Here is a 23,940-nt window from a genome sequence, read left to right as displayed (position 1 = left end):
TATACAGTTTGACATCTTCAAATGTCTTTAAATATGGCTCACTTTGGTGATTAAGTATCACTGCGTTCACATAAGATGTTTGTTGAACTTGGGTTTGGTTTGCAGTTGCTCACCTGTTAACATTGTTTACATTATAAAACAACCACACCAAAAACTATAAAATGCACACCAAAGACTATAGAAGACATGTCACTCGTATAGTTTGAATGGGAATAAGTGTAATGGTCAATATGGCAACTGAAGCCCTGCCAACTAGTACAGGAGCCAATCATCAATCACTATAGAACAGGGGTCACCAACCCTGTTCCTAGAGACCTTCCTGCAGAATTCAGTCCCAACCCTGATCAAACACACCTGAACCAATTAACAGTACCTAAAGCAGTACTTTATAATTACAAACAGGTGTGTGTTGTCAGGGTTGCAACTAAAATCTGCAGGAAGGTAGCTCTCCAGGATTAGGGTTGGTGACCCCTGCTATAGACTGATGGAGAAGCTTGGACCAGATGTGTGCTTTTACGACAGTTTGGTGGTCAACAAACACACTGGAATCTCAGCGAATACTTCACAGACATAATAAATATATCAACATAAAGCTTGAAATCTGTGCTTTTAAATGAAATTAGGGCACTTAAAAACTAAAGTTTTTTTTTGGTTTTGTAATCTGTATGAATCGAACATAAGTTACAGTTCATACTGTCAAACGCACATCACATGACTTCAACAACTCAAACACCCAAAAACTTGTAAACAAAGAGTCATTTTCACTACTGGAGCAGACTCGATAATAATGTGTAGAATAGCCATAAATGAGGTTGGTGTCGTGATCTCATTCTTTTTAAGTACACATGCACACTAGCTCGAGCAACCTGAAATCATTGTTTGATTCGTACATTTAGAAACTAAACCTATGAGACAGTTGTTGTTTAATTTCATTGGTGGTTTCAAGTATGTAATGTTATCGTAATGTAAGCTTGGCAAACAGTTTTGGAGAATTTGATATTTCTTATCCAGACAGAATGCCCCAACATACTGTGCGAGTGGCATTTCTAAGAAGGCCGCCGAGTGAAATGACTTGCCTTAGAGGCACTTTGACCACACTCTGACATCAAATTAATCTGGGTGTGGGTAGTGTGAAAGCCCCTTAATAACTGCGTTTAGCTATACTTTTTATCCTGGGTTATGCAACCCTTTACATCTAGGGCTAATTTTTTTGGGTTCTATATGCAATTGTAAATCCCTTTCTAAAGTTTTTTTTGCACTAAAGCCACATACTAGTCAAACCCAAAATTATTCATGGCAATTTATAAAGTTTTTTTCAAATGTAAATAAAAGCTGAGAAATATTGTCTTACTACATTGTCTTATTATCTTTTGAGAGAAGCTGGTGTCATTTCTGGTCAAAAACAAAAAAACAAACAAATAAACTTAACTTTTAAGTAACTTAAAGTCAGAATTTGCCAGGGGCATTATTCATTTTGGGCTTGACTATGTAGATATCAGAGAATAAATAACTTCAAAACTAAAGGATGTAGCGGCATGGTTAAGGAAGTTATGCTCAAAAACAATCTGTCAAACTGGTGTTATCATAGAATCCCAATCATTTCAGGGGGAAGTACATTTTCTGATTTAAATTATTGAAAATATATTGAATATTAATATATTGAAAAAATACTGTTTGCCAAAAAAAACATTGAATATAAAGCCAGGAGTACCTTCAAATAGTGATGCAGTTATTTAATCCTTTTTTAATTTTATTTTCATTCAGAAACTCATGAACTTACTGTATAGTAGTCAACAATATATAGTATGAGATTGCGCTAGAAGTATTTTATATAAGCAGGCTTTGTGCTGCATTCACCCAATCAATGTTTTATCCAGGTTTTAGAATTGTAGAGTATCAAACAAGCCAGTGTGTATACCTAGACAGTTAAACCAAGATAAATTTTAAATACAGTAATATGTGAAGAAAGAAACCCATATTTCTGTCTATCCAGGGTATATGTTAATCTAATGTTAACCATTTAAACTGTGAAGAGTCCTATTCAGTACTGAAACATGGCAAAAACACCTTTTAAATTATTATTTGGCTCAACTATTGTTTATCACGTTGGCGGTTTCTTCTTGTCAAAACATTCTTGTTTATGTTTTCTCTTTTTTTATCTGCCATTCTTCATGTTTTTTTTTTTTTTGAAACTGCTGTTCACCTCTGTAGGCGGGGTGGAATGTAAGGAATGGGAATGTGGCTGTGGGATTAGACACCCCTCTTTTCTAAAAATGACTGGTTATGCGATCTTCGAAGTCACCTGTGCAAGGCTCAATCACACCTTTAACTATATGCATACTTAAAGGGCAGCAGATTGTGCCACACTGAAAATGTTCTACATTTTAAAGCTCAGGTTTTTTTAAATCATACATCTTTCAGTCATTTATTTTCTTTTTGCTTTAGTTCCTTTATCAATCAGGGGTCGCCACAGCGGAATGAACCGCCAACTTATCCAGTATCCAGAGAACCACTGGTCATGGAAATGCAAAATACCAGCTTCTGCTTTAAACTGGACTGACTAAGTATCTACTATTAAATATCTACAATTGAAAATTATACAGTAAAACACCTTAAATCTGTAAAAATGCATTGATCAGATGGCAGTTGAGTTTGCATATTATTGGGAGATCGCTGACAGAAACAATGAACTGTGCCGTCAGAGAGCGTCTGAAACTATGCAAGTTTATTTTACAATCTATGGCAGAAACACCACTGAGCCTCACTAGATTGTCCTGTATGGGCGCGCAGCCTTTATAAAATACTTACAGGTCATTAATTTGGACAACTATGCGAATATATTAAATAGTTCACACAAAAATACACAAAGATAGACTTTCATGTTCACTTGATGCATAGTTTGTGAATGAACAGACATGCATTTAGATACGATCATGAGGCTGTTTTTGCGCCGAATTTGGAGTAATTAACCCAAGAACAGGGGAAAGTGCATTACTTTGATCATTTTAATAAAGGAAATTATTATAAGATCCAAAAATTCTAGAATAACATTGAGAGTTCATTTTAATCTTGCGGCCCACCTGCAGGATCCTGCAGGCCCACCGGCCCAACCGGCCCACCGGTTGAGAATCTCTGCTCTAATGTACAGCTAATTGCATTAACTCATTCACTCACTTAGTACATGCTATATAAGGCATCTTTATCAACTGCCAATTAATCCGGCATTTCTTTTACCGGTAGATGCCCTTCTTGCCATAATCTTATCAACTTATGGAACCCCAGGGCTTGGAAACTCTCAAACACTTTAAATGTCACTTTAAGCTAATTACTAGCGTCTTGAAAAATATCTAGTAAAATATTATTTACTGTCATCATGGCAAAGATAAAATAAATCAGTTATTAGAAATTAGTTACTAAAACTATTATATTTAGAAATGTGTTGAAAAAATCTCTCTGTTAAACAGAAATTGGGGGAAAAAACAAACAAAAGGGCTAATAATTAAGGGGGCTAATAATTTTGACTTCAACTGTATGTTGTGGAAAGATTTTGGGAGTACAGTAACTAAAACTTTAGTTATTAGTTTTATTACTAGTTTTAGTTACATTTAATTAAAAGACAAACTTTTATGTAAGGTTTAGAATGCAAATTTAATTAGATCTACCTATTTGGTATATCTTTCCCAGAGTTGGGTTGCGGCTGGAAGGGCATCCGCTGTGTAAAAAACTTGCTGGATAAGTTGGCGGTTCATTCCGTTGTGGTGACCCCGGATTAATAAAAAAAAAAAAAAAAAAAAAAAAGCCTTGAAAAGCCTTGGAGTAACGATTGATGACCAACTAAACTTCTCTGACCACATCTCTAGAACTGCTCGATCGTGCAGATTCACACTCTATAACATCAGAAAGATCCGACCCTTCTTATCTGAACATGCAGCTCAACTCCTTGTTCAAGCTCTTGTTCTCTCCAAACTGGATTACTGTAACTCTCTACTAGCTGGGCTTCCAGCTAACTCTATCAAGCCTCTTCAACTGCTCCAGAATGCAGCAGCACGAGTGGTCTTCAATGAACCTAAACGAGCACATGTCACTCCGCTGCTAGTCCGTTTGCACTGGCTGCCAGTTGCTGCTCGCATCAAATTCAAAGCTCTGATGTTTGCCTACAAAGTGACTTCTGGCCTTGCTCCTTCTTATCTGCTTTCGCTTCTGCAGATCTATGTGCCCTCCAGAAACTTGCGTTCTGTGAATGAACGTCGCCTCGTGGTTCCATCCCAAAGGGGGAAGAAATCACTGTCGCGAACGCTCACGCTCAATCTGCCCAGTTGGTGGAATGAACTCCCTAACTGCATCAGAACAGCAGAGTCACTCGCTACTTTCAAGAAACGACTAAAAACTCAACTATTTAGTCTCCACTACACTTCCTAATCTGCAATTGCCTCTCTGAATATCACAGTAACTGTACAAAAAAAAAAATACTAATACTACTAATACTTCCCTTCTTAGACTTTACAGACCTGAAACTTGCCTTTAGTACTTATTCATTGTTGCTCTTGGTTGTGTAAATTGCTTCCTTGTCCTCATTTGTAAGTCGCTTTGGATAAAAGCGTCTGCTAAATGACTAAATGTAAATGTAATAAAATGAAAATGAATGAATGAATGAATATTTGGTATATCTACTAAAAGACAGAAAATATTACTTTACGAATTGTATTATAAATAAATTATATGAACATTTGCTTATTATTCAATAATATGACTGAAATTAATATAAAAACTGAATGAATCTATTTTTTTACAAACAATTTGCATGAGTAATTAATAAGATTCAAAGGTGGGCACAAAAATTCTGCAGAAATCTGCAGATTTCTTTATGCACAGATTCCATGTGTGTCTGCAAATAAGCTATAATTACTGTCATACAGACATCAAAATAAACAACTTTCAGTGCTTGGCTTCTTAAAACCTGATTTACGCATGTTTTATTGGCAGTAAAAATTAATTGTGGCATGTATGTACACAGATCAACTATAAACTTTTATTTGGCTCACTCAAGTTGATCGAAATCTACAAATAAGGAAACTATGAACTTTAGTTTCAAACCATTTTTTTTTTAACAAATTAAGATCTTTTAAAGAACGTTGAAAACCGTTAGCCACTGACATACATATTAGGAAAAATGCTAATAAAAAAAGTCAGTGTTTTAAATCCACCAGTTTTCATTTTCTACATTCCTCAAAATAACGTCTTTGTGCTCAACAGAAGAAAGAAACTGAAACAGGTTTGAAGCAAGTCAACGGTGGAGAGTAAATGCTGACAGAAATGTTCACTTTTGGGTGAACTATTGCTTTAAAGAGCCACCGCATCACTAATCCCTTTTATAAAAGCATGCGGGTGAAACTAGGCAGTTATAGTCAGTTACTTTTTGTTTCATGTTTTTTTTTTTTTAGATTTAATCGCAAATAAGCTGTAGCTTTAGAATGACCTGCAGTTTGAGAAACGCTGCCTTAAGTAACCTCAGCCTCGAGTTGTCATTCTTTGAATCCTTCATCGTGTAGTGAAATAAATATTACCCCATGCATGTAAACTGAACACGTCATTTCTTCCAAAGTCGATTTCTAAGAAATGGCGGATTCTTACTCCACCTCTACAAGCCTTCTGGCAACCTTTGTAAAACTTGCTGTGAGTAAGAGCAATTGAGATTGGTTAAGGTAGCTCACTATATGATTAGGATTTGTGGTCTTATAATTTGATTGAAGAATGGGTATATTCACTCAGAAAAACACTTGTTGTTTGCTCAAACATATTTAAAACGAGCTGAAACAAGCTAAAGTTTTTTTTATTGAGGACAACTTAATTGTTAATTGTCAATTCACTGAAATTTGTAAAAACTAATAAGTTATCTTAATTTTTTTATGTTGACCCAACACAAATCGGTTGTGTGGAACTAGGGTTCTGTATATTAAACATTGTAAAAAAATGCCTGGATCCATACAATTCCTACTAACCTGATCTCACGAGGAAACATAACTATTTTACGTTTTGTCAGTTTAGTGGCTAATTCATTAGGAATTCATACAAGTTCAGTCATACATAAATGTACAATTTAAAAAAGAAGGCATGGCACCCAACCCCACTCCTAAACCCAGCGTTATTGGGGGATAATCATACTGAATTTTATGAATTAGATCATACGAATTCATACGAATTAACCACTAAATCAAAAAGTTACGAATTGCTGTACGATTGTGTTTATTCCTTCATGTTGGCCCAACACAATTTGTTTAAGTTAACTTAATTGTTTTTACAAATTTAAGTGGACTGAACATAAAACAGAGAAGTTGTTCCCCCCCCAAAATTAAGAATTGTGTTGTTTGAAGTCATTTTAAATAAGTAGTTGGAGTGTATTCTGATACTGACCTCGCACAAGCGGCCGAGCTGCTCATTGGCACTCTTGGCAGGATGATAGGTGAATGTAGTGAACGGATAGTCAACAGAAAAAGGATTCCAGCGGGAAGAAAAGGAAGGTTCTCTGAGTTTGTCCCAAAACACCCGCACGCCCTCACCTTCTCTCCTGAAAAACAAATACATATAACATAATGCTTGTATGCAGGAGACAATGACAGATAAATGATAGCAATGTTAAAAAATGTAAATCAACATTCTCCGGGTAAAGTTCAGAGAAAATTAGTAGTGGAATGAATGAGAGAACTGAATACAAATTAATTTTACAATATTAATGTATTAACTCACTTTCAAATCATGACATTAATCACAATTATTATATTTACATTTTCCTATTTTTACAAGTTTCCCTTCAGGTTTAGGAATAGATAGAAGTATACATAGTAAAAAATAGTGCCAATTTGATACAAACAAAAATAAAAACAAAATACAATTAGTTTATACTATTATTATTATTATAGGTATTTTTTTACGATATTCGCAATATTTGATCATTAAAATGTAACTTTTACACAATGCATACATTTTACTAGGGAATGCCATAAAAGTCATCAGAAATGACAAACAAAACAAATTTTATTTATCTATTATAAAAGTTATGTATATGCATTTATTTATCTATTTTCAATAATATGTTTTCCAGATTTTTTATGTTTATTTATTTCTTAGAGAATTTGTAAGGAAATATGAGTGAAGAAGTTAAAGTATAAAAAATAAAAACATTTAATTAAAATTAACTTAAAAATGATTGTAAATAATTATAAAGCTAGATAATAGTTGTGACTGATATTGTTTGAAATTAAGAAGTCTATAAGTTACTGTATTATATTGACATGTTTCTACAGATGTAAACATCTAAAAGCATACTGGGTAAAATATCCTGTGTCAATTTTATAAAAACTAAATTAAACTAAACATTTTATTTATTATAATTTCTTTTAATATGATATAATATGTTTAAAATGTGAGAATGCAGGAAAAAAATACTAATAAATAGATTTCAAAGAAACTAAATTTTAGATTTTGGACTAATGCACAAAAAGTCCTTCTATAAAACTATTCTCTCAGAAATGTCACTAGGGCATTACCATTTCAATATTGGTACCTATTAGTAGCTAAATTGTACAGCAGTACTTAAAATGTACAAAAGTGACCTTTTGAAAGGGCACTGCCCCAGTGTCAGCGTTTGTATCTTTATTTCTGTGAGTTTAACACGTGCTTTATCTGCTCAGCAATTCACAATTTCATGCTTTCAATTAGGTCAGCTTGACCCCAGAGCCCCCGGCTTCCTTCCACGCTGAAACTGTCACCATTTCTCTTCAGGTCGCCTCTTTTATGCACAAGCCAGTGTAATGTTTGCTAAGCTTAGAGGCAATTCCCTCCGCTCATCAGATTTTCTTTCTTTCCCCCTGCCTTTCTCTTTTGCCATTTTAAGTAAATAGATTTTAATGAAAAGCCTAGAGGGGATGTCTTTATTTTCCAGGCTGATGAAACCTTAGAAGACAAGAGAGCGCCTGGCAGCAAACACACAGCTTTTAAAGCCTCCAAACATTGGCTCTTTGAAATGAGTTGGAACCCTTCCATATTTTACAAGCATCTTTCACAATAGACTATGTGCCGTTTCACCATCAGTCATGGTATGAAAGGCTGTGAGTTCTACAACTGTCCATACAGTCGCACCAGGAGACATTTCAGCATTAATTTAATACCAATTTGTACAGGTTGGGTCCTATAGTGACCTACAACAAAAAATAAATCATCAAGCAATAAAACTACTTTTCATGTTTTGCACAGTGAAAAGAAAAGTCACTCCTCATGACTAAAATATATATGCATTAGTGACCAGTGTTGAGCAATAACGTGTAGTAATACGTTACAGTAACGGCATTACTTTTGACAGTAACTACTGTAACACATTACTTTTTAATTATATTAACACCGGTACCGTCATGTTTATCTGTCACTTGGTAAGTTAATTAATTTTGGCTGCAGTCTAGCCCACATCTTCCTGTTTACAGCGGTGACACTGTGGGATTGGTGGATGCCAACCAACCACTGTAAAGAAGACTTGTTGTGTACAAGGCACCAGGCAAAAGTAAAGCAAAAGCAGAGAAACCAGGTGCGCTCGAAGTAGGCTGAGTGTGTGAGTGAGAGAAACCAAATGTGTGTGAGAGACCGACAAACTATTAACGTGACTATTATTAATTACTATAACTAATACTTTGTTAATTCAAATAAATAAGCACACATTTGTTATCTGTATAACAAAATTGATTAGTTTAATAGACACAGTGACACATTTCTGTTGTATTTCAGAACATGTTATTTAAATGTATAGTATTACATTGTTTAAAAAAAACTGCAGATTTTGCACTTTGAATATACAAAGCTTACTTTTCATATCTCAGTTGATGAGATATCACATTTATTTTGTGATTAGTTTGAAAATTGCTCATCAATTCCATTTATTTAGCAGCTATTTTGATTTGTTTAGAATGCATAAAATGTATGTTTTTTTTCTGTATATAATATTATTACCTTTGTACTGCTGGTCTGACTTAAATAAAAATTACTTTTTGTTTTAGTTTGTCTCGTGTTTTAGTTGTGAGAATGCAATTTAATAAAAACTGTGAAATTGATCAACAGTGTATTTTCCATGCAGCACTGAAGTGACGTTATAAGGGAATTAAAAGGAGAATTAAAAATGTCTTTGGAAAAGTAACTCAAAAATTACTTTTAACAGTAATGCATTACTTTTTGATGTAAGTAATCGATAAAGTAATTGAGTTACTTTTTGAATGAAGTAACTAGTAACTGTAACTAGTTACTATTTTTTAGTAAGCACAACACTGTTGACTGACCACTTTTTCAGTGGTGCTGAGACTCTACCTATTTTTTCCCAGTCCACTTGAATTTTGAGAAGTCTTTGTTAACCTTAAAAAAACCTGAACCAAATCAATCAGATAAAAGGTAAATCACAAAATTACAAACTTTTATGTGAGAAAAAGGAAGTATTTGTAAATCAATCAATGTATTTGAAACTCATTTTAATAGTATTTCTTAGAGAATCTATTAGAAAATAGTTAGAAAGGTTAATAAAATTACACATTAAGCTTTAAAAATACATGTTTTAAAGTAAAGACTTGATGATGTTTGTTACTCATATTATTTCAAATTATGAAGTCAATCAATTATTCTATTCTATTCTATTCTATTCTATTCTATTCTATTCTATTCTATTCTATTCTATTCTATTCTATTCCCCTTCAGATTTATACATCGAAAAGCATACTGGCTAAGTAAAAATGCTGCCAGTTAAATAAAAACTGAATTAATCTAAATATTCTATTTTACATCACTTAATGTTACATGCAATATGCATAATGGTTTAATTGCAATTGCATTAAAAAGTGCAAGAAACAAGACACTTAATGGCTTAAATAAGGAGAACTACTTTCCATGAAGCATTGTATATTTGGTGGGTTTTCTGTGACTGATAGATGATTGGTTGATTTTCTTTTTTTTTCTTTTTTTTTTTGTAGAGCACCTTTTGTGATTTAGATGTCTAGATTATTTATTATTTTATTTTTATTTTTTCAAGGCAATTAGGCAGACTGAGCTGAAAAATAAAATCAGTTTTAATGTCGCAGCATTGCATCACAAAAATGCATTGATGCATTTGCTCTTCAGTGGACTTTCAGAGGTGAAAAATCAACCACACTAAACTGAACTTCAACTCTGACAACTGAACTGACACAGTTTCAATTTACTCGAACTTCTATGTTAAGCTACTTTGAAACAATGTACATTGTAAAACCGCTATAGAAATAGACATGAATTGAATTGAATAGAGTTTCATAGCAAATAACCAATAGTTAAAGGGTCACGAAACACCAAAACACATTTTTTGAGCTGTTGACAGTCGTATATGTGTCCCACACTGCTAAAAACACTATTAGGACACCTATATTTCACTAAAAAGTGTAAATTGGTTGTTTTTGCGTTATTTCAAGCAAATTCGTACTTCCTGTTTGAAACGAATTTTTGAAGCTGCGTCACGGTCATGACATAATAGCCTGTATTCCAGCGTGCAGACTGGGCGTCTGTGCCAGAGTGTGCCTTATTACGTCTTACAGTGTGATGCATTAATGCATGAGTAAGGCTTGGTTCAAACCAATCAGCGCGCTCTATTGTGCAACTTCATTAATATTCATTAGTGTCACCGTCTTTACACCACAGAGACGCCACGTTGTGTTGGCAAAACAAGCGTGAAGTGTTGCTTTTACAGTTTGCTGCCATTAAGTTTCGTTTTTATTTTCTCTCTGTGAGAGCTCATCTGGATCACGTGTGGATTACAGTGTACGCGACGCTCGACAACAATAATTTACGTGTCTAAGGGGGATTATTGTTTAACTGAGAGCTGTTCTCATCTGCAAACGCTGAAATCCGGATTCCGGATGTAATCTTCTCTTCATAAAGACGCGGCTCTAGTTGCTGGTGATTGTCCTGTCTCTACAGATTTGGTAAGTGAGCGACCAGTGCTCTTTGCATATTCAGTTTGTTCGTATCAAATAAGTTAATTATTGCATTGAGTGCAAACATGTTAGCACCGCATTTTGTGACCGGAATAACACACGCGGCTTTCTGACGCTACCTGCCGTGTGCATCTAAGTTTCCGGGAAATGCAGAGTTTTTTTCTGTCATTCGCCGTGCGGTATCAAACATTGCATGAAAAATACACGCTTAGAGCAGCTCTTCGAATCAAATATTTCATTTGTCGCGAGGGGCATGAATGAATTCCCTGAATGAAAGAGCCGAACTGCAGTTAAAGTCCAACATTTAATAATTTGGCAAATAATTCGACTACAGATGTCCATGTAGGTTAAACACCATCCCTTTCTCCTGTGTATTTTGACTGAAACTCGCGCGTGCCCAAATAGACACTCCCACACCCTCCCACTTTAGTTCCTCTGACACTCCCCCCTAAACAGAGCTGGACACCCCCACTTTTCTGACTTTTTCCAAAGAAGAGGTGTGAAAACACCCTGCTGAAACGAGTGGGTTTCATGGCCCTTTAACATTTTAATTATAATAGACAATTATAATTTAATAATTATTATACAGAGGCTATATCAGGCCCGTAGCCAGGGGAGGTTCAGGTAGTTCGAAAGACCGCTATGCCATCCAACATGGTCAAAATAACCCTTCAAAAAAAGATATCCTCTGTTGGCTGTTGCTTTGGTGAGACTTATGCTAATTAGTTTTGGCCCATTCCCACATTATTTTTCATGAGTCCAACATCCAGCTGTGCAAGAAAACATACAATCTAATGTAAGTGAAGTCTTTTGCTACTGTTTGTTTTTAAAATAGAGTAAACATTTTACAAGTGACTTCAATTCTAAATCTGGGGCCTTACTGATAATGGAACAATGGACCTTATTAGGATTCATTGTATAACAGTTCTTTGTTCTGCAGACTATTGAAAAAATAATTAATTTTAAGTGGCTATTAATTTTGACTGTAATGTTTTTTTTTTTTATATAAACTGCTTTTATTCTAGCCAAAATAAAACAAATAAGACTTCCTTATTACTTCCTAACTTCCTCATTACTTCCTAACAAATAATGGACCTTATTAGGATTCATTTAAATACTATTTTTGCAATTGTTGTTATTCATGAATTTTCAAGTTAAGTTTCATAAACTAATTTCGAGAGGAGCACGTGATATGATTGAGCACTGCTGGCCACTCATCTGTAATCAGTAATAATCCAATCAAAGTGATCCTAGCTTACTATAAATAGATCATTTTGTCCTTACTGCTCAAATCTTCTTTTTAGAACAATCCCCCCTTCCACCCCATCTCCTCCTTTTCCTCCCTTTTCTTAAGGGGGAGCTATCGAGACCTACCTGATCTCAGATCCCCTGATATGCTTATTGACCGGGTGGGAGCCCTGGGCTCAAATATCTCAGAGCTCAGGGTTCTCTCCCAGGACAGCATGCCAAACCTGCTATAAATGCAAAGCATATTTAAGTGGGAACTCTTGAAATGCACTTTGCTACAAGAGAGGCTATAAAAATCAAGACGCTCTACATTATGATGGTTTAATTTTTTTATTATTCAAATGGCCAAATTCTGACTAAGGAATGTGCTGGCCAGTTTGTTATTTGCCAATAAGATGACAATTGGCTTCAGTTTGTAATTTAAAACTTTAACAGATTCTTATTACTTTTCTAATGATATAGAGTATGATGTAATAAATTTGTATTTTTCATATTTCTTTATTCTAAATCTATAGGAAATATTTTTGGTCCATCAAAAAGTGTTATTATGTCCATCCGACAAGCTATTTCAGCTAAAATAGTGCTTATAATGTCACTAAAATGCAGTATTTAAACCTCACAATTGAATAGAAAATGAGGCGTATAACTGAAAAAAGAACCACCCCTTTCCCCAGGCTGGCTACGGGCCTGTATATATTATACCTCTAGAAAATGTATAAGCCACATTTTATGATGCTTTGATTTATTGATTAACTGCAGAATTCACTGCTTTAGTCACTGAATGTATGGATATGTTCATTTTCTTCTGCAGCACTGGAACATCACCAAGGTAAGTAATCAATTACTTTTTTTTGTAATGGGAGGACCTTTGTGTAAATCCAACTTCAGCAGCTTTCCACTCTAAAAAGACTGCTTGAAATGTAAGTGAAGAAGATGTGCTTTACTACTGACATTTGCTAAACGTGTTGCCTGAGAAAAACACTTGTCTTGTGTCTCACTGAGACGGATGTGCCCTTCAGCATAACACCATTGGCAGTTGCAGGTTCATATAACCAGTGACCCAACGGTCCTACTTCACTCTCATACAGACAGACTGGGTTCCAGGTAAACGCAAGTATCTACTGTAATCACTACAAAGCATTCAGTCTTTCACTGAAGGAGGTCTTAACTGTGCATTTTTTTGTTTTGTTTTGTTTTTCCGAGTTGACAGATGGATAGCCTGAGGGCTGAAATAACTGATTCCTTTTCCCTGCCCTCCTTACTTTACCTTTCCCCAACATTCTCTTTTGTACTATTTTATGCATTTGTCATAAAATCATTTCAAAATCATGACACAATGTTTGCTTATACTGAGAAAGCTGCATAATATTATTTATAATATACAGTTGAAGTCAGAACTATTAGCCCCCTTTTGATTTTTTAAAATTTCCCAAATGATGTTTAATCGAGCAAGGAAATTTTCACAGTATGTCTGATAATATATTTTCTTCTGGAGGAAGTCTTATTTGTTTTATTTTGGCTAGAATAAAAGCAGTTTGTAAAAAAAAAACAAAAAAAACATTACGGTCAAAATTAATTGCCCCTTTAAATTAATTATTTTTTCGATAGTCTACAGAACAAAGAACTGTTATACAATGACTTGCCTAATTACCCTAACCTGCCTAGTTAACCTAATTAACCTATTAAGCCTTTAAATGTCTCTTTAATCTGTATAGATGTGTCTTGAACAATATCTAGTCAACTTATTTACTGTCATCATGGCAAAGATAAAATAATAATTCAGGGGGCTACTAATTCTGACTTCAACTGACTTCAACTGTAATTTATCATTATAATATAATTTATTAACAGTCATTTCTGGGACAATTTAATGCACGGCAAAAATCAAGACAGCACTTTTCATTTGTTATTATTAAAAACAAAAAACGTCTTCGGAAAGGTTGTGCAAGCAAGCAAATAACACAACTTCATATTTATTTTACTGGTTCTTTTAAAAACAATTACTTGCTGATTGGAAATCTTCCACTTCACCTCCGGCTCTTACAAATCATTTTCCTTCAAAATATCACATTGTGTTCAATCACCTGTTATTAGATATTAAAGCACAAGTATGAACAAGAAAGGACTTCAGCATATATTTAGTCATTTACATTTAATCGTTTAGTAGCCGATTTCAAAATGAGAACAACACTGCAAAAACATGCAGTTATTTTGTCTTGTTTTCTACTATAAACATATTCTAAAATCAAGAAGAAGTGAAAAGCAAAATCACTAAGATGACAAGTGCATTGTTTCTGAAATAAATCAAGCAACAAAGGAAAAATATCTTAATTATTATTATTTCTTTTTACTCTTATTAAGACATTTTTATATTTGGCCCTTTTGTGCATTTGGGTTTTCTTTCTCAGTATACTTGGAAAACTTCAAAAATACATCTTGAGTATTTTAACAGCAATTTTATGCTGTTTTACACATAATTCATCTGAAAATATACAACATTTTATTCTACAATATTTTTTTGTTTATTTTGTTTACAGTATTTTCTGAATTCCTTCTTTCATTTTCTTTTCGGCTTAGTCCCTTTATTAATCTGGGGTCGCCACAATGGAATGAACCAACAACTTATCCAGCATATGTTTCACGCAGCTGCTGCTCTTCCAGCCGCAACCCATCACTGGGAAACACCAGAGAGAACATGTAAACTCCACACAGAAATGCCAACTAAACCAGCTTAGGCTCAAACCAGCGACCTTCTTGCTGTTAGGTGACACTGCTACCCACTGCACCACCACACCGCCCTCTGCAGCAAACTTCATATCTATATTCTATTCTTTTTTCAAGGGTACATGTTCATACATAATATGTCTGAAAATATACATTTTATTCTACAATTATTCTTTTGCTTAGTTTGTTTTTCAGAATTTTCTGAATACATTCATTAATTTTCTTTTTGGTTTAGTTTATTTACTAATCAGCTGCAACCCTTCACTGGGAAACACCCATACACTCTCATTCACACATGTACACTATGGACAATTTATCTTACCCTATTCACCTACAGTGCATGTCTTTGGATTTGTGGGGAAACTGGAGCACCCGGAGGAAACCCACGTGAACATGCAAACTCTACACAGAAATGCTGACCCAGCCGGGGCTCGAACCAGTGACCTTCTCTCTATAAGGTGACAGTGCTACCCACTGCGCTACCACGCCACTCTTTGCAGAAAACTTCATATCTATATTCTATACTTTTTCCCCAGGGTATATATGTTTATACATAATATGTCTGAAAATATACAACATTTTATTCTACAATTTTTTTGTTTATCTTGTTTACCGAATTTTCTGAATATTAATTTATTAATCTGGGGTCTGAACCGCCAACTTATCCAGCATATGTTTTACACAGCTGATGCCCTTTTAGCTGCAACCCAACGCTGGGAAACACCTATAGACTCTCATTTACACACATACACTATACGGATACAATTTAGCTCACCCTATTCCTATAACTTGTGGGCAAAACCGGAGCACCCGGAGGAAACCCATGTGATCACCTTGCAAACTCCACACAGAAATGCCAACTGACCAAGCAGAGGCTAAAATCAGCAACCTTCTTGCTGTGAGGTTACAGCGCTACCCACTATGCCACAGTGCTGCACCTTTTCTGAACACTGACTAAAAAATAAATATGAATTAAAAGGTTATTGAAAATCCTTGATTAAATGTTAAATGTTTTGTAGAAGAATATGCAAAACTTAAATTTTACTGTTAATAATATTAATTTATGTATTTATTTAATTAAAATATAAGATTTTTGAAAACATATAATGGTAAAACTTTTTGCAATTCCAAATCTCATCAATGTTAAATGGTATGTTACAAATGGCTCAATATTTTATATTTTACCCTATTCATCAGTATAATATCTTGCCTTGAGTTATTTAGCTTATTTTGTTTTCATTGTACACATACAGTATGTAACCCAGCTAAAATCTCTCATGAACCCAATCTTCAACATGAGACAATCGATTTACCATGTGCACAGCTGCTAAAAATGTGTGTTGCATTTCCAGGTGTGTCGTACTTTGGCAAAACCAACAGATTCAGAACACACCTTAAGCAGGACCAGCTCCTGCCAAACACACATACCTTACAGCTACAGAGAAAAAGGGGACTCTTTTGACAGAAAAAAAAAAAAAACATAACTACAGGGCAAGGCTGTGTCTCCAGCTCTCGTAGTGCTGCCCATGTTTACACTAACACTCTCAGAGCTTGACAAAGGGCTCGCAGGATACACCCTGCTGAATAAACTGCTGTGTTGAGAGAAAAAGAGACCAAGGGTGATTATGGGGCGCTTTGGAGAAAAAAGCTGAAATTTTGACTGCTTGTTGAGTATGGAAGGTTTTTGTACCTTTGTGTGTGCATGAGCGAGTGCACATGCATACAGTGTTTGTGTGAAAGCAGTTGTGTATCTTACTTTCTCTCTCTCTCTCTCTCTCTCTCTCTCTCTGTGTGTGTGATGATTGCAGAGGTAAGCTATCAGTACACGAGGGCCAGTTGAGACAGGCAGAGGGCTGGGACATTCACTGTTTATGGTACAGGCTTGAGCTTTCACTGATCATTGCCACGAGTCTCTCTCTCTCTCTTACACACAGACTATTTCATTCCATCACTCTACATGATTGAGAAAGATTGAGAAGGGGAGGGAAAGGGAGGGAAGAAGAGAAAAGGTAAAAGGAGAAGGTGAAAAATGGATGCTGGGCTCTGTCATGCATGACGCACAAGCTTCCCCCAGACGCGTTACACACGGGAGCACATTCCTAGAAATAAAGTCACACTAAATGTGCTGTTTCCTGCTGGTCATAAAACTGGAAAAATGCTTTGCCTGTTTACGTACACAACATTGCAAGAGTGATTATTGAACCTAGATGCCATTTGTAAGAAATTTTTTTTAAAGAAAAAATAGAAACAAAATGACTCAAACTTCAAGTAAAATTAAACAGAAAAATGTGCAAATAAAAATGAAACTCAAATTCAAAGAGCAAATTCATATGCTAATTAATAATAACACTGAAAACCATTTGATTTGGCTAAACTTAAAATTAAAGTTAACCTAATGCTTTGAAAATGAGTAAACTCAACTAAATTAGAGTAAAGGCATAACTCAGCATAACCATTTTAAACACGTCAACTCGAGACCCAAAACCCAAAACTTGTTTCGGCAATAAATGGAAGAAATAACTCACTAGGGCTATAATGTATTAATGTTAGTATTTTTCTCCAAGAAAGCAATAAATAAATAGTAAAACATTGTATTGTACATACAAAATAGTTTTTGTTTGCATCACATTCAAGCAAATCAAATGTCATTGCTGTCAGAGTACCTCCCTAAAAACTTCTTCAAAATTAAGAACTTAAAGAAATGTATTTTTGTTTTTTGTTTTTTGTAGTTAGTTTTTTGTAAAAGTAACTTACCATGTTATAAAGTGACAGCATGCGTTTAATATTAATGACATATTTGTGTATATTTTATAGTCTTTTGTGGTCTGTTATCAAAATATAGTTGTTTATTAAAACAATAGAACCCTTACACATCCACACACACAACTGTAATTCATTTAGTCCACCCAGGCTCATTGGGAATACTTGCCCAGGGCTATGACTTTGTGAAATATGTTAAACTGGGGGCATTTCATTGCAGCTTGTGATGACATTTACACTAGAAGCTGCTGTCTACATTTTTGAGAATCTCATGTATGTTACTAGGGTGTGTTTTCTGATGAGCACTATTTGCACATACTTCTCGTACACTTCTGTGAGAAGACGGGTTTGTTGTGCATATATTATCTTGCGATTGACTAACATAAGCCCTTTCCTAAAACTAACCGATAGTATTTTCAAAAGCGAGAAATCATCTTGCGATTAAATGCCCTACACTCCTCTCTAAACCCAGCTGATAGTGTTTTCAAAATGAAACGTTAAGAGAAAATTTTACAATGCTTTTGCCTTTTGAAGAAACCGTCCTTCATTCTTGAACCTAGATACTCTGTGTGCCAAGTATGATATTGTACAAGGTGTGCCATGCAGTGTCGCAAAAGCATAGCGTATTTCCAGTGCGTCTGTGTTGCGTTTCGCACAACTAGTCATTCGATTCTATGGAATGTCCAGAGATAAACAGGGTATCGTTGATGTAAAATTCTGAAAGTGATTCAGTTTCAGAGTCATTCGCTTACAAGTACATGCAGTCAGTGATTACATCATGGTTACATATTATTTTGATGGTCTCTGTATACTAGGTACTCTCAGATTTCCTCTTACATGAGCACATTTAATTACACATTTCAGACTGATTTCAGAACAGAAACTGGTTGCTACAGGTAACCAATTATATTCCATTCTCTCTTGTCTCTGGTTCTTGTCATAATTTAATCCATCTTGATTTATGTGCATAAATTAATACAGTTGAGTTAGTCAAGATATTCCTTTTAGACTTGTAGCTGGGTTTCAGTGACCTTTGCTGAAGTGGCCTGCCTCACTTTTCTACAATTTTGTATGATGTTTTGCAGGGTTCTATTGTGGGCTCTCTTTGCTTTATTTATTTATTTTGCTTTATTTTGCATCCGGAAAGTATTCATAGCGCTTCAATTTTTCCCCATTTTTTTATGGTACAGCCTTATTCCAAAATCAATTAAATTGTTTCTTCAAAATTCTACACACAATACCCCATAATGTCAATGTGACAATTTACAGAGTAGATTTTGGCGGTTTGTTTTGGGTCACTGTCCTGCTGGAAGATGAACCATCCCCACAGTCTGAGGTCAAGAGCACTCTGAAGCAGGTTTTCATTAAGGATGTCTCTGTACATTGCTGCATTCATATTTCCCTCTATCCTGACTAGTCTTCCAGTTCTTGCTGCTGAAAATCATCCCCACACCATGATGCTGCCACCACCATGCTTCACTGTAGAGATTGTATTAACCTGGTGATGAGCGGTGCCTTGTTTTGTGCAAATTTAACGCCTGGCATTCTCTCCAAAGAGTTCAATTTTAGTCTCATCAACTTATATAGCCGGCCAGCTCTAGGAAGAGTCCTGGTGGTTCCCAACATCTTCCACTTATGGAGGCCACTGTGTTCATTAAAGCTTTCAGAGCAGCAGAAATGTTTCTGTAACCTTCACCAGCCTTGTGCCTCTAGACAATCCTGTCTCGGAGGTCTACAGAAAATTCCTTTGTCTTCATGCTTGGTTTGTGCTTTGACATCCACTGTCAACCCAGGGACCTTATATAGACAGGTGTATGCCTTTTCAAATCATGGCCAATCAGCTAAATTTACCACAGGTGAACTTCAATTAAGCTGCTGAAACATCTCAAGAATGATCAGTAGAATCACTGTGTACCTGAGCTCAATTTACAGCTTCATGGCAAAGGCTGTGAATACTTATGTACATGTGATTTTTCAGGTTTTTTTATTTGTAATAAATTTGCAACAATTTCAAAAACAAATTTTTCACATTGTCATTGTGGGGTACGGAGATAGATAGACAGATAGACAGACAGACAGACAGACAGACAGACAGACAGACAGACAGACAGACAGACAGACAGACAGACAGACAGACAGACAGACAGACAGACAGACAGACAGACAGACAGACAGACAGACAGACAGACAGACAGACAGACAGACAGACAGACAGACAGACAGACAGATAGATAGATAGATAGATAGATAGATAGATAGATAGATAGATAGATAGATAGATAGATAGATAGATAGATAGATGGACGGACGGACGGACGGACGGACGGACAGACAGACAGACAGACAGATAGATAGATAGCTTATACAGCATGTAGATTAAGCTGACATGTACATATAAATCTACTGAGGCAGTAGAATGTCTCAGAATTGTCAGCAAAATATCAGGGTCACCAGAAGGTTTACTAACTCTCAAACAACCATTGCACACTACAGAATGTCTAAAGGTGACTATCAAAATAAAATTGGGATTTTATCTCATCTTTATTTTTTTCTATAATCATCTACATGACCTCAAATGACACAAGAAAGCAGATGAACTCAGAACAGATTTATGAGTTTCATTTTTGAAAAGATTCCAGATTGAAATGTCACTGCAGTTGTAAAATGACTCAAAAATAAACACAACAAGAAACACACACACTCCAGTGTATTCTTAGTTAAACTTTGCTGCAGCGTCTTGAAATTCCTGTAGCAGTCGATTGCACTTTGTATGGCTAAGGACTGGTAAGTCAACACACTAGATGAATAACTGAGGTCTGCTACAGCTGTTAGGGCAAGTGGCTCGTGGAGAACCTGAGCCAACAAATAAATCCCTGGATTGCTCAATAGATGCTACGATTGAGTACCATGGCCGGATTCTACAGCACTCGCTGTGGTGGGCCATCTATGAACCACTCTTTTATTTGACAGGAGAATTACATGATCGGAAGAGAGACAGAAAATGCACATTTGATTTCAGAGCAAGAAAAAAAGGGATGGTTATAGAAAGAAATACAAGGTGGAGGCTTTTTCCAGTGACTAATATCCTTCAGGAGGTGAAGATCCAGAAAAGTAAATGGCAAGAAATTATACATAATAATGCTTCTGTTTAAAACAGATGATGCTGTAATGCAATCATGCATGCATCAGAGCCCACTGAATAAAACACCACCAAATTTGTAGATTTAGCACTGTGTTTTCTGACAAAGAAAAATGAGCTCAGATTTTCTCAGGTCCAAACAATGCTGGCTCATTAATCTACATGAGCGCAGTGGACACAGTCAATACAGTGAATGACCTGACAAGCACTAGCATGTTGACACACAGTTAAGAAATGGTTAACAAATTCCTATGTAAACTTTTACTAATCCAGCCCAGGAAGTCAATCAGAATGAATGCAGCAATACAGTGCTTTTGTTTGTATAGTTTATACCCCACCCAGAGAACTCAATGGAAACAGCTTAGACTGTAAGATCTAGGAAATCTGCAAAAATAGCTTAAAAGCAATTTCTAATGCAGGTAATGTGTGCACTGTTGGTTACACTGCAGTTATGGAAAAATGTGCTCGGTTTTGGATGTGGATCCTGGGTCTTAACCTGTAAAATTGCCCCCTCTGCTGACCAAACTGCAGAATGATTCACACTTAAGTGCACTGAGGAGGTGGATTAGCTCATAAATTGACCAAAACCTTCCGATTTTGTATTTTTTTTAATTTTTTTAAATGCATGCATATTATGCCTAATCTGTAGAGTTGAAGCCAGAATTATTAGCCCTCATTGAATTTTTTAATATATATATATTTTTGTATATTTCCCAAATGATGTTTAACAGCGCAAAGAAATTTACACAGTATGTCTGATAATGTTTTTTCTTCTGGAGAAAGTCTTATTTGTTTTATTTCGGCTAGAATAAAAGCAGTTTTTAATTTTTTAAACATCATTTTAAGGACAAAATTATTAGCGCTTTTAAGCAAATTTTTTTTTGATAGTCTACAGAACAAACTATCCTTATAAAATAACTTGCCTAATTTATCTATATCTTTTGTGGGGCAATCTTTGGTTATCACTTTAACAGAAAACTTGAAAACACTGCCTGCAAGCTGACACATTAGATATTTTATACTTTTTACAGTCAAGTTGAGGAATATTTATTTATTTAATTTATTTAATTTATTTTTTATTTATGTGTCTTATTTTTAATAGAAAAGCTGTGTAAAAGCTAAAAAGAAAAAAGCTCCTGTCAGCATGGGCTGTGGAGGACACATGAGTGATGTGCAGGGTAGATGGGTAATTACCTCGTCTAGACAGTCTGGATGAAAAGCACATTTGAAAACATTGCATACTCCTTCATCCAGCCACTGAATGAACTCTTTTTGCACACCACTAGGGATAAGACTCATTCAAAGCCACCACAAATCTTTTTTCCCTGCAGTTAAGGGAAGTTATCAGTGGCCTGCAGACATCTGGGGTAAACCCTCTCAGCAAACCAAGATATACCTTGGTCTTGATGAAACCACTGCATTGTTTGGCTATACTGTAAATTTGATTACACTGAAAGTGTCTCTAAAATGTATGAATGAATCAATCCAAAACTTTGTCTTACAAAAAAAATAAAAATAAAAATAGTTAACTTGAAAGTTACAGTACATGTCAGAAACAGAGTTTCAAGTCAGGAAGAGAAAAGCTTAGAATTCTCAGAAAGAATTACTTCTGATTCAGTCTTATTCAATGTAATGTCTCAAAAAGTCAACACATAATCAGCACGCTTTTTATAATGCCCTGATTATTGAAAAAGGCTGCAAAGGTTTGTACGAAAGGATGTTTAACATGACAAAATGTTTTAACAAAAAAATAAGTTTTGATTTGCTCTTAATGCATTAAATAATGTTAATCATTTCATGTTTCAAGTATATTTTATACTATTAATATATGAAATTATACAATAAAATAAATAGTTTTCAAACTACTTTAGACATCACAAAATGACATATTCTACAAACAGATATTCAAAACATGTGGACATAAAATATATAGGGTTTTAGCAGTTATAATGTACACTGCTGTGTTTGTGGTCAGTATGATTTATTTATTTATTTTTTTTAAAGATTTTCACATTCAGCAATAAAACAATATCAAATCAAACAGTAAAGGCCTTTTACAGTGAAACAAAAAATTCAAAAACAAGCAAATACTGTTTATGTTTAGCAAACATCCTTGAAAAAAATGTATTCCAGAAACAAATTGAGCAGTGCTGCAGTTTTGAACATATAACCGTAAGAACTGTTTCTTGAGCATCAAATCAGCGTACAAAAAAGTTTTTTTAGTGGATTACTGAAGAGTTGGAGTAGTAGCTAATACTGATTTATTCATTCATAAAAACAATTATATCAGAATCAATACAAGCTGTCTGAGATATCTACAAGATGATACAAAACTTTGCACTGGAGTTCAGATTATATATTTGGAATAAATCAACAATTATTACATTTCTCAGGATAAAAGTCCTGATAAACTTATAATCAAATTAAAGCACAGTGTTAACTTCCAACAGCACAAGAACAGCAGAATGCACTAATGCATGCAATTATAATACAAGGAAGTCCTAATTTATTAATTCAGAAAGTAAGATCATGCTCCATTTTATACACTTGAGCAGTTGCATTCACTCAATTATTCACTGGACTGGTGCTAAATGATGGTGTTAAGTATTGATGTTGATGATGATGGTGTATGTGTGTGTGTGATTCGGCTATCTCACTACAGTACTGTTAGCAAGGTTATGTGCAAAAACATCTGAGGTGAATTACTATGTCCAAATTACTGTAGAGTAAATAAAAGAAAAAAAGTGGAAATGACAGCTTGCATATTAATGTGATTATTATTTAAGTGATATGTTTTGATTTATAATAAGAATTTAAGTGGAGAATTGCATGCACTGATTAAACAAGTGAAGTATGGACAGCTTAAAGGAATAGATCGCCAAAAAATTGTCATCATTTACTCAGCCTTTACTTAACTCAATCATTTATGGGTTTCTTCTGTTAAAATCAAAAGAAGATAATTTGAAGAAAGCTGAAAACCTGTAACCATTGACTTTCATAATATCTGTTTTTGCTGCTGTAGAAGTCAATGGTTACAGGTTTTCCGATTTCTTCAAAATATCTTCAGAATAAAGAAAC

General features: G+C 34.9%; 1 protein-coding gene and 2 long non-coding RNA genes across 3 annotated transcripts in view; 1 reads left to right on the top strand and 2 right to left on the bottom strand.

The window, feature by feature from the left end:
- Positions 1-23,940, bottom strand: part of tprg1 (tumor protein p63 regulated 1) — a 37,350-nt gene that overhangs the window by 1,556 nt on the left and 11,854 nt on the right. Inside the window, exon 5 of the mRNA NM_001089528.3 lies at positions 6,412-6,565. Within this exon, the coding sequence (NP_001082997.2) occupies positions 6,412-6,565 (154 nt within the window). The remainder of the gene's footprint in view (positions 1-6,411; positions 6,566-23,940) is intronic.
- Positions 616-3,799, top strand: LOC147836374 (uncharacterized). The gene is made up of 2 exons (XR_015493746.1): positions 616-2,105; positions 3,738-3,799. It is a non-coding gene; the product is annotated as an uncharacterized LOC147836374 (long non-coding RNA).
- On the bottom strand, positions 9,995-13,935 carry LOC141386291 (uncharacterized). The gene is made up of 3 exons (XR_015493744.1): positions 12,068-13,935; positions 11,512-11,871; positions 9,995-10,234 (listed from the first exon to the last, which is right to left on the bottom strand). It is a non-coding gene; the product is annotated as an uncharacterized LOC141386291 (long non-coding RNA).

The sequence above is a fragment of the Danio rerio genome, chromosome 6 (assembly GCF_052040795.2).
Source record: "Danio rerio strain M-AB ecotype USA chromosome 6, GRCz13ab, whole genome shotgun sequence".
NCBI lineage: Eukaryota > Metazoa > Chordata > Actinopteri > Cypriniformes > Danionidae > Danio > Danio rerio.
The sequence above is the reverse complement of the archived record's forward strand: the minus strand, read 5'-3'. Positions and strand labels throughout refer to the sequence as shown.